The sequence below is a fragment of the Nerophis lumbriciformis genome, linkage group LG11, assembly GCF_033978685.3.
Source record: "Nerophis lumbriciformis linkage group LG11, RoL_Nlum_v2.1, whole genome shotgun sequence".
Taxonomy (NCBI): domain Eukaryota; kingdom Metazoa; phylum Chordata; class Actinopteri; order Syngnathiformes; family Syngnathidae; genus Nerophis; species Nerophis lumbriciformis.
Genome location: NC_084558.2, coordinates 14,796,813 through 14,809,100, shown reverse-complemented (window position 1 = coordinate 14,809,100; position 12,288 = coordinate 14,796,813). Strand labels below are relative to the sequence as shown.

Below are 12,288 nucleotides of genomic sequence, written 5' to 3'. Positions count from 1 at the left end.
CCAATCAATTGACTTGTCCAATTAATTAAACAAACAGTACAAATTCCGTAAGAATGGTGTGATGTGCAGGGCTTATTGACTGTCATTTCACCTCAAGCTGCTTTCAGCTACCAACACACTAATTAACTAATTAAAAAAGGAATTGGATAAATAGTGACAAACATTTTTTAGCCTCTTGTTATAGATAAATTTCAATGTCCTTAATGAGGACTGCAAATTTGTCATTACATTTTTAATTAAATAAAATATATTAAATTACAATGTAAAATTTAAAAAAAATAATTGTATTGAGCCTATTTTTATATTTATTGACTGCTTATAAGCAATGTATGGAGGTATGTTTGTAGAAAATTAAATTAAATGTTAATAAATTAATCATAGTTAATGCCTTGCAGTAAAATAGTCAGAGACTATTAACTCCCACTGTTATTTAAACAAATGATCCTTTTAAGCATTATACAGAAACACTAAGACTTAGACTTAAACTTCCTTTTTATTGTCATTCAAATTTGAACTTTACAGCACAGATAAGAACGAAATTTCATTACATAAGCTCATGGTAGTGCAGGATAAAAAAGCAATAAGGTGCATATATAAATAAATAAATATATATAAATAATATATATAATATATATATAAAATAAATAAATATATATAAATAAATAAATACATTACTGTACAGATAAATATATTCCAGTTTTTCACATGCGTCCACGTTTATGGATGTATGTTATATTGTCTTTTTTATTCCAGCGAGTTAATCCATTTTGGGGGAAGTTGAGGGGATAATTTAATTATGATGCGTTCAAGAGTCTTACGGCCTGAGGGAAGAAGCTATTACAGAACCTGGAGGTTCTGCTTCGGAGGCTGCGGAACCTCTTTCTAGAGTCCAGCAGTGAAAACAGTCCTTGGTGGGGGTGGGAGGAGTCTTTGCAGATTTTCTGAGCCCTGGTCAGGCAGCGGCTTTTTAATACATTCTAATACAGTCATACCTCAACCTAAAATGTGTGTTTTGAGATAAAAGCTGTCTCTCGACGAATTGTTTATGCTCTAAATTGCAAGCAAAAATTTGAGTTACAATCAGTTGGCATAGCAAATGTCACATACCGTACATCTGGTCTTACTCGCTAAATCGAGATTAACACCAGTATTTTTTGTTCAATCATGGGAAGGAAGAAAGTGAGTGTTGAGGATAATGCTGAGAAGAAGAAGTGGATGCTATTACAGAATGAAATCATCAAAACCATGACAGACCATGTAGCAGACTGGAGAAGCAAGCAGTTGGAGCACTGCACTGCTAGTCTGAACAACACAACACTGAAGCACAATTAGTCAGTAACACCTGCCATGGCTGTTAAAACAGAATCTAAATGACAAACAAACAAAAGCTTTTTATGGAGTGTTTGACGGCGAAGCAACTCGAAGGAGATACCGTAGAAGTCCACTCTCCAAGGTAAATGCTCCACATTTTTATTATTATATTACTTCAAACAACAACTGACAAATCCAATAAAATGGATTTTAATAAATTTCAATGGGAGACATTGATTTGAGATACAAGTGTTTTGAGTTAGATGCCCCATCAAAGAACCACTTAAGCTACTGAATTGTTTGCTTCCCGATTCCTTCCTATTAATGCGCTCAATACTCATTGGCGAGTGGCGCACATAAGCTTAGGTACCGCTTCCAGGTGTGTTTTATGGCTGATTGTGAGATGAATGAGTCAAAGAGTTGAGTAAAACATTAACAATGAGGCGGACAGTGTGGCAGCTCTGTACTGTATGTATGTAGCATGTAAGATTCATGTAATCAGTTCTTTTTATGACCAATTACGTTTCACATGCTGTAGTCATGTTGCAGATTACAAGATGTGATAAAGGTTGATTTCAGTGTCAGATCTAACTTTTGATACCACCACCAAAAAGTATTGGACTTTTGGTCTGACTATGGCTTTAATAATCCTTGCAAATTGTGCCTAGGATTTGGCTGATAACATTTTGCTGGATGATATATTGTCCTACAAATTATTGCCAAAAAACAATATTATCGTCAGTAATACTTTGAGACCAAATTAAGGACTATTGTAGCCATGATATATAGTAATAATAATAAGAATAATGCAAGTAACCCTTTAAAACGCAATAAACTTTGATTTCTCAGTATTTTTTTACCATTGTAATTGGAAGCAGAATAACTTTTAATCCTCCAAATTAAGTAAACTAACATGAACAAAATGGAATCTCAATCTCTGTTAGCAAAAAATTCAATAAATATTGAACATCTTGAAGTTCAGTTTTCCCCCAGTTGGAAAAAGTGGGTCAGGTGATTTGTTTTGTTGTCTTTTTTGTTGCCATCACTTTCCAACAAATTTGGCATACTTGTCTTGATGGGCTGTTCTTGTTCAGCTTTTGTATTGAAACCGAAATATTCCCACACAAAATATTTGGCTTTGCAATAATAATTTTTCCTCCTGATTATTATTTTGCGGCGCCAACAACTAGCGAGCAGCGCGACTAGCGAGGCTCTGTCCGTGCATCCAGCAGTTTTTCGTCCCCTCCCAGTGAGACAAAGATTGTAGACGGTTGATGAGAGGGTTCACTGTGTTTATTTAATTCTACTGTAGAATAACCGTACTCAGGTGCTGTGAACCTAGTGATGCTATTATGTCACTTGGATTTTGTTGGTATTTATTTGTATTGGAAACATTTACTTAATGTCGTTTTATTTAGGCATTTTAAAATGCTTCAAAATCCTTCACATTTGATTATGTCACTGGGACCAAGCATCTAAAATGTATTCAACTAAATTGTTCAAGCAACCACATTTCCAGAAAGCTAAGGATCTTCTCGATTTTTGTTTTGAGAACCAGCATCCTCTGGAGTAGAAATGTGTTGTTTGTGTATTTCTTTAGTCAGAGTTACACATTTCAGAAAAAATTAGCACTGTTATGCAAAATACAAATGTCCACCGCATGGTTGCTGGCCCTTATGAGGTTAAAATGTCAATGCAAGGATCTGCCAAGATGTAGTTTACACTGGCCCAAGTTGCTTGATACAACAAGAGCACTGTTGTGTTTTTACAAATTTGCTGCAAAAACGTTTAAGTCCCTCCCAAGTTTTGAACTGAACTAGGGGGGGGGGGGGGCGGTCTGGTGTCATTCCTTTGCCCCCAATTGATTAGCTCTGATCTAAAGTCTTCGAGTAAACAGACTTAAATGAGAAATGCACTTTTTGAGGGAATTTTGCCTATCGTTCACAATCATTATGGGAGACAAAACCACAAAGCTTCTTGTATCTGGCGAGGAAGACACTGCTCCAAGAAACTCCATCACAACAAAAGACAAACTGTTTGCACTGTCAAACCCTGCAGTGGTAGAATTTTTCCCCCCCAACTATTGTACCCAAAATCAACTGGAAACGTTCTCGTCCAGCTACACCAAACAGACAACTGTCCATCGAGTAAGTCACTATGATATTGATCATGATGCATGCAGCACATCATGCTTGTTAGTACACACACTGTCGAGCTAGCTGTGTTAAAAACAAAACATGAAATGTGGGCTAATACTTTAGGGATACTGCAATATGTTTTTCAGTCAGGAAGATTGGTCTCCTATTGCATTTGTGTTGTGCATTACAATCTCAAAAGCAGTTCAGCTGCTGACGCAGAAGCTAGCTTACTTCTAGCTAACGCCGTAGCATGCCGTCGCAAGGCGATGTGTTACGATGGTAGAAAAAGATTTCCTCAGCGTTTGCCATTACAATAACAACGTCACTAAAACTTGGTTATTATACAGGTTACAGAATATAAATGAAGTATTGTTAGCAGTTTTTGGATGCATTTTTAGATTGATTTAGAGGCAGAATGGATTGCTCCCATCTTTACGAGCGTTTTTTTAATCTTGAGAATGCAAAAAAATTTTAATAAATAACCTACCTGCTCAGTGACCTTGTGGTTAGAGTGTCCGCCCTGAGACTGGAAGGTCGTGAGTTCAAACCCCGGCCGAGTCAGACTATAAAAATGGGACCCATTACCTCCCTGCTTGGCACTCAGTATCAAGGGTTGGAATTGGGGGTTAAATAACCACGATTATTCGTAAGCACGGCCACCGCTGCTGCTCACTGCTCCCCTCACCTCTCAGGGGGTGAACAAGGGGATGAGTCAAATGTAGAGGATAATTTCATCACACCTAGTGTGTGTGTGTGACTATCGTTGGGACTTTAACTTCAACTTTACCTTATCTGTTCTTGTCTCTCATAAGGACTGTGACCAATTAACCAGACTCGCCAGATCCTTGTAGTTCGCTGAGCTACACACAAGGATCTTGGCTTGAGGGCAATGCAAACTCCTTCAAGATAGCAAAAAATAATGAACCAATCAGGATCGCCGGGCGGGATTTCATAGATGTGACGTACTCCGGAAGCGACTGTTTGATTCAAACAACAATGGCGGCATGCAGTGAGGAGTCGTGTGCTGACATTGATTCTGCTATTGCCACTGTTTTGTCTAATCTATCGAATATTAATTATTTAAAAGATGAACAGAGAACGGTTTTGAAGGCATTTATACATTTTTCGCTCTGTCGTTATCCAATTTGTCGGCTGTTCTGTTTTGGATTTCCCAGCGTTGCTCTCATCAGCGTCACGGGTTGATTTCGATGTCAGTGGTTAAAAGTAGCACGTCATTCAAGATAACGGACAAGTGGTTTATCCAATCACATACAATGATTTTTTTACAAGGCCCAGCCTTCTGAAATACATCTCCTATTGAGAAGTCCCAGATCAATTACAAGGATCTGGCAAGAGTCAGGTTAGTGAACAATAGGCACAATTAAAAAATAAGTGCAGTTCCCCTTTAAGCACATGCAACACATCTAGCCATCCATTTTCTACCACTTGTCTATTCGGGCAGAAGGCGGCGTACACCCTGGACAAGTCGCCCCCTCATCGCAGGGCCAACATAGATAGACAGACAACATTCACACACTAGGGACGGCGTGGCGGAGTTGGTAGAGTGGCCGTGCCAGCAACCCAAGGGTTCCCTGTTCGATCCCCACCTTTCTACCAACCTTGTCACGTCCGTTGTGTCCTTGAGCAAGACACTTCACCCTTGCTCCTAATGGGTCGTGGTTAGGGCCTTGCATGGCAGCTCCCGCCATCAGTGTGTGTGAATGGGTGAATGTGGAAATAGTGTCAAAGCGCTTTGAGTACCTTGAAGGTAGGAAAGCGCTATACAAGTATAACCCATTTACCATTACATTATGATTGCAAAACAATTGATGCGATCGTCACAAATCTACACTATAAAAAACACGTAAAACGTATTGTATACTAAATACTAGCGTACATTAAAGCTGCTATGCACGCTGCAATAGCTTGCTGATTGGAACGGTGATCCTTGATGGACAAAAAAACACTGTAGTGCCACACGTTAAGAAATGGGCAATTTTGTGAGGGGGAAAGATATTTAGGGCACGTCCGACCAGTAGGAGGCCGCGGGGAAGACCCAGGACACGTTGGGAAGACTATGTCTCCCGGCTGGCCTGGGAACGCCTCGGGGTCCCACAGGAAGAGCTGGACGAAGTGGCTGGGGAGAGGGAAGTCTGGGCTTCCCTGCTTAGGCTGCTTCCCCCGCGACCCGACCTCGGATAAGCGGAAGAAGATGGATGGATGGATGGATGGTAAGATATTTGCACTGCTGGAGTTCCCTCCTTAATTCCAAACAGATGAGCAACCAAGGATTGGGTTTGCCTCTGACAGGCCTCAAATTTTAACTTTATAAGGGCAAGGCAAGTGTTGCCTTAAAGGAGGGCTCATATTTTAGGTCACCAAGGCAAGTTGGAAGGGCACCAAGGCAAACATTATTTTCTTTCGAGGCAGGGGCTCCAAAGCATGCATGCATACATATATACATATATATATATATATATATATATATATATACATATATATATATATATATATATATATATATATATATATATATATATATGTAGTCGAGGTTTCTGTGGTTTATCCATTATACAGTGCTCAATTCCAGGGTAGAGCGGAATATACGTAAGGTCAAGAAATTTTATTGAAGTGACACTTCAATAAAATCCCCTGAAGAGCAGAAAAACCTGTGAAACAGGCTTGTAGGGATGAAATAGCCTCTGTTTTTTCCTGACCTAACGTATATATATATATATATATATATATATATATATATATATATATATATATATATATATATATATATATATATATATATATATATATATGTCTGTCTGTCTTAATAAGGTTATCCAAAAAATAGTGCTCGATACCGTAGTAGAGCGCAATATATGTATGTGTGGGAAAAAAAATCACAAGACTATTTCATCTCTACAGGCCTGTTTCATGAGGGGGGGTACCCTCAATCATCAGGAGATTTTAATGGGAGCATTCGCATACCATGGTTTATATAGGGCACAGAGTGGGTGGGTACAGGCTGGCGTAGGGGCGTGGTGATTGGCTCATGTGTTACCTAGGAGGTGTTTCCGTCTATGGCGGCATGCTGTTACAATTTCGCTGCGCTTGTTGAGGGATGACAGGTCTGGACGGTAAATAATAAACAGTTTCTCTTTCAAGCATAGGTTGCATCTTTTATTACCACTATTGTAAGGTGTGCTGGATGCAAGAATTTGCCATGTTATTGAATATTCAACTTTATTGTCTTTGAGGTCCCAAATGTGTTTGCTGAGTTCTGTGGTATTTCGCAGGTTTTTGTTCCTGAAAGAAGCCTTGTGATTGTTCCATCTGGTTTTGAATTCTCCCTCAGTTAATCCTACATATGTGTCGGATGTGTTAATGTCCTTGCGTATTACCTTAGATTGGTAGACAACTGATGTTTGTAAGCACCCCCCGTTGAGAGGGCAATCAGGTTTCTTTCGACAGTTACAGCCTTTGTTGGTTTTGGAGTCGCTCTGTCTGGGGGCCGACGGCTCATTTGCAATTGTTTTGTTGTTGTTTGAGATGATTTGTCGTATATTGTTCATGCAGCTGTAGCTCAATTTAATGTTGTTCTTGTTGAATACTTTTCTTAGGGTGTTGTCTTTGGGAAAGTGTTTGTCAATCAGATTGAGGAATTTGTGTCCAATGTTAGTTGAGACGTTTTTGCTGTATGGGGGGTTGTACCAGATGATGTCGTTTCGTTTTCTGTTCTTTTTTGGCTGGTTTCCTGGCGTGGGTTCATAGGTGAGGGTGAAATTGTATCCGCTTTCATCAAGGGCTTTTTGGTACGGGGGGGTTGCTTGGTCAAATTCAGCTTTGCTAGATGACAGCATCGATAGCCTTTTATTGATTCCGGTAGGTATTCTTTTCGTGGTGGTGGGTGGGTGGTTGCTGTCATGGTGCACGTATTGGAGTGTTGTGTTGGGTTTCGTGAATGGTTGGTAGCTGTTATTTCTCAGGTTGAAAGTGACGTCAAGGAAGTTGACGGTTTGCTTGTTGGCTTCAATTGTGATCCGTAGGCCGTTCTCTTTGAAAATTTGGCATATGCGCTTCTTGGTATTCTCGCTGCTCCTTGGCGAGGCGCGACACACTGCCAGTCCGTCATCACGGTAAATACCAAGGTTCAGATTGAGGCTAGCGAGCTGGGAGAGGAGGAAACTCCCAACGAGTTCACACGTTTCTGCCCCGTCAAAACTTCCCATAGTGACGTCAAATGTTGCATTGTTCTTTTTTTGCCATGGTGTACTGTTGTGGATGAGAATGGAGTTTTTTGCGTGGATGATGATGTTTCTTTCGTTGCCTGTGATTGAGTCGTAGTCTGAGGCGAAGTCTAGTGCTTGAGTCAGTAGGTCTTGCATGATGGAAGGGTAAAATTCCTCGATATCAAAGGAGATAAAGTTGTGCTGTTGTTTGTCTTGGATGTTGTTGAACCATTTGATTACTGCTGCTGTATTTCTCCATTGGTTGAGTGGTGTTTTGTCCTTGATTTTTGTGTTGACTCTGTCCAGGATTATTTTGCTGATTTTTCCTATTTCAGATTTAGTTGGGTTTATTAGTCGGCATGTTGGGTTATTTGCGAAGTTGGGTTTGTGGTCCTTCAATGTGATGAAGGCTTCCTTGTTGGCTGTGGCGTCCACCCTGTCCTCAATGTCCAGTTCAGCCGCGATCCTTTTATTTTCCAGGTGGATGTTCTGTAAGGTGTTGGGTTGCGCTTTTTTGTATGATTTGGTGATGCTTCTGTCCAGTAAGGTGTGGTGAAGTTTTGACGGGGCAGAAACGTGTGAACTCGTTGGGAGTTTCCTCCTCTCCCAGCTCGCTAGCCTCAATCTGAACCTTGGTATTTACCGTGATGACGGACTGGCAGTGTGTCGCGCCTCGCCAAGGAGCAGCGAGAATACCAAGAAGCGCATATGCCAAATTTTCAAAGAGAACGGCCTACGGATCACGATTGAAGCCAACAAGCAAAGAAATAACAGCTACCAACCATTCACGAAACCCAACACAACACTCCAATACGTGCACCATGACAGCAACCACCCACCCACCACCACGAAAAGAATACCTACCGGAATCAATAAAAGGCTATCGATGCTGTCATCTAGCAAAGCTGAATTTGACCAAGCAACCCCCCCGTACCAAAAAGCCCTTGATGAAAGCGGATACAATTTCACCCTCACCTATGAACCCACGCCAGGAAACCAGCCAAAAAAGAACAGAAAACGAAACGACATCATCTGGTACAACCCCCCATACAGCAAAAACGTCTCAACTAACATTGGACACAAATTCCTCAATCTGATTGACAAACACTTTCCCAAAGACAACACCCTAAGAAAAGTATTCAACAAGAACAACATTAAATTGAGCTACAGCTGCATGAACAATATACGACAAATCATCTCAAACAACAACAAAACAATTGCAAATGAGCCGTCGGCCCCCAGACAGAGCGACTCCAAAACCAACAAAGGCTGTAACTGTCGAAAGAAACCTGATTGCCCTCTCAACGGGGGGTGCTTACAAACATCAGTTGTCTACCAATCTAAGGTAATACGCAAGGACATTAACACATCCGACACATATGTAGGATTAACCGAGGGAGAATTCAAAACCAGAGGGAACAATCACAAGGCTTCTTTCAGGAACAAAAACCTGCGAAATACCACAGAACTCAGCAAACACATTTGGGACCTCAAAGACAATAATGTTGAATATTCAATAACATGGCAAATTCTTGCATCCAGCACACCTTACAATAGTGGTAATAAAAGATGCAACCTATGCTTGAAAGAGAAACTGTTTATTATTTACCGTCCAGACCTGTCATCCCTCAACAAGCGCAGCGAAATTGTAACAGCATGCCGCCATAGACGGAAACACCTCCTAGGTAACACATGAGCCAATCACCACGCCCCTACGCCAGCCTGTACCCACCCACTCTGTGCCCTATATAAACCATGGTATGCGAATGCTCCCATTAAAATCTCCTGATGATTGAGGGTACCCCCCCTCATGAAACAGGCCTGTAGAGATGAAATAGTCTTGTGATTTTTTTTCCCACACATACATACATACATACATATATATATATATATATATATATATATATATATATATATATATATATATATATACCGTATTTTTCGGACTATAAGTCGCAGTTTTTTTCATAGTTTGGCCGGAGGTGCGACTTATACTCAGGAGCGACTTTTGTGTGAAATTATTAACACATTACCGTAAAATATCAAATAATATTATTTAGCTCATTCACTTAAGAGACTAGACGTATAAGATTTCATGGGATTTAGCGATTAGGAGTGACAGATTGTTTGGTAAACGTATAGCATGTTCTATATGTTTTAGTTATTTGAATGACTCTTACTATAATGTTACGTTAACATACCAGGCACGTTCTCAGTTGGTTATTTATGCGTCATATAACGTACACTTATTCAGCCTGTTGTTCACTATTCTTTATTTATTTAAAATTGCCTTTCAAATGTCTATTCTTGGTGTTGGGTTTTATCAAATAAATTTCCCCCAAAAATGCGACTTATACTCCAGTGCGACTTATATATGTCCTTTTCTTTCTTTATTATACATTTTCGGCCGGTGCGACTTATACTCCGGAGCGACTTATACTCCGAAAAATACGGTATATATATATATATATATAGATAGTTTTTTTTTGATAGTTTGGCCGGGCTCCAGTGTGATTTATATATGTTTTTTTCTTTCTTTATTATGCATTTTCGGCAGTTGCGACTTATACTCCGAAAAATACGGTATATATGTATATATATATATATATATATATATATATATATATATATATATATATATATATATATATAGATAAACATATATCTGAAAAAAAATGGGCTTACGCCTGTGTTGTTTATACCGATTAACGTTAATTATCCACCCATCCATCTTCTACCGCTTGTTCTTTTCGGGGTCGCTGGAGCCTATCTCAGCTGCATTCGGGCGAAAGGCGGGGTACACCCTGGACAAGTCGCCACCTCATCACAGGGCCAACACAGATAGACAGCATTCACACTCACATTCACACACTAGGGCCAATTTAGTGTTGCCAATCAACCTATCCCCAGGTGCATGTTTTTTGGAGGTGGGAGGAAGCCGGAGTACCCGGAGCAGGGGCGCCAAAAAGGGGGGGTAAACGAGACGGATTCTAGGGGCCCATGATGGAGGGGGGCCCAGAGAGGCCCCTAATGATGATGAAATTATAATACAGAAAAAATAATGACACTGTGTTCGGGGCCCTGTAAACATTATTTTCATGGGGCCCAAAATCCCTAGTGGCGCCCCTGACCCGGAGGGAACCCACGCAGTCATGGGGAGAACATGCAAACTCCGCACAGAAAGATCCCGAGCCCGGGATTGAACTCACGACCTTCGTATTGTGAGGCAGACGCACTGCCAACGTTAAGTATGCGATGTCTTAAACAGTTGAAAATGTAAGAAAAAAAGTAATCTCGGGGTGTTTTTATCATTTTATTCGACGAAACAATTACGTTACAATTGTCCATTAATAAGTAAAAAGTCAAGGGCGGTGACGGTGTGTTCTTGCCGTCGATGCTGGTCAATTTTTTAGGTCATTACGGCAAGTGACAAGGGCGGTCGCGACACTTGCCGCGGTTAAATTCGAGCCCTGCTCTGAGCACCTCGGATGGTGGGCGCATGCATGTGTAAAGAGATTGGAGATGCAAGCACTGAATGTGCAGACATCTCACGATGGTCCAAACTCAAATAAAATGGGTCAATGCAGAGCGCGCTGTGTGGAGGAAAACATCATTGCGATTAAACAAATGTGGTCAAGACGATGACTCATTCATGGTTATTGTAGACAATCAATTGGCCTTCAAAGCGACGGGAAGACTCCTTAGTCCCCATGCTGGTGCAGTAAACAAATGACTTCAAGGCGCAGTGCCGAGATGTTCTCTTTGATTGCACAGGGCCGATTTTTATTGTAGTCCCACCCTTTCGAGGGAGGTGCTGTTGACATTCGGGTGCGTTTGAGCACTGACGTTCGACACCGGTATGTCGAGCGGAGTGATGTTTTTCTTGGAAGGGGGAACTGCCCACATACGCACACGCGCGCGACCTTTCACATTCAAACGCACGCACGCGCACGCACACACACACACACGCCATCTTCCGTTAGGCGAGCCCACGACGTTTCCCAGTATTGTGTTTATTACCTTGCGTTTCCTGGTCTCGGCTGAACCACTCCATACGAAACACTGATAAATAACCCTCAAGTTCTGCTTCCAGTTGTCCACTTTGAAGCAGTTGACATGGGGACAGCCGGCGGGACTCATCGTAATCACAGCATCCGCTTCGGTTGTCCCCCGGGCGAGGAAAGCTGTTCAAAAAGCCACTCGAGCCCGTCCCAAACCCCGGGAAGACTGGCTAGCTTGCCAGGTTCCTTATCCACCAATCGCCGCGTTCTAGCTAACTGGACATGCTCTGGTTGTAGCTACGGCGACACACACGGTAGAACACCAGTTGAGGTATTCCAGCATTCCTCCGGTCAATTCAAGTCCATTATGACACCACGGATGCAGTTTAACCACACTCGCTTAATTGCAGGTTAGCAAACTGGCTAAAGTTGGTTAGCGTAGGAATTTCAACAGTAGCTTACATGGTGTAGACCCACCTCGTTCATAACGACGGACCAATCACAAGCGAGCACTACTGGGCTTTGGCGAATGCCAGCTTTTTCAGTAGTTAAGTCCCGCCTCTTTAAAGCGGATGCTGTATCATGATTGGTCCAATTTTCGTTGGAGCGACATCC

General features: G+C 41.3%; 1 protein-coding gene across 3 annotated transcripts in view; it reads right to left on the bottom strand.

Annotated features, from left to right (window-relative positions):
- Positions 1–12,197, bottom strand: part of LOC133610715 (ubiquitin carboxyl-terminal hydrolase 22-like) — a 38,906-nt gene extending 26,709 nt beyond the window's left edge. For 2 of the 3 annotated variants that reach the window (XM_061967254.1, XM_061967255.1), the window contains exon 1: positions 11,693–12,140. In XM_061967254.1, the coding sequence (XP_061823238.1) occupies positions 11,693–11,812 (120 nt within the window). In that variant the 5' untranslated portion in view covers positions 11,813–12,140. The other variant, XM_061967257.1, reaches the window with a different exon arrangement.
- Positions 12,198–12,288: the final 91 nt, after the last annotated feature.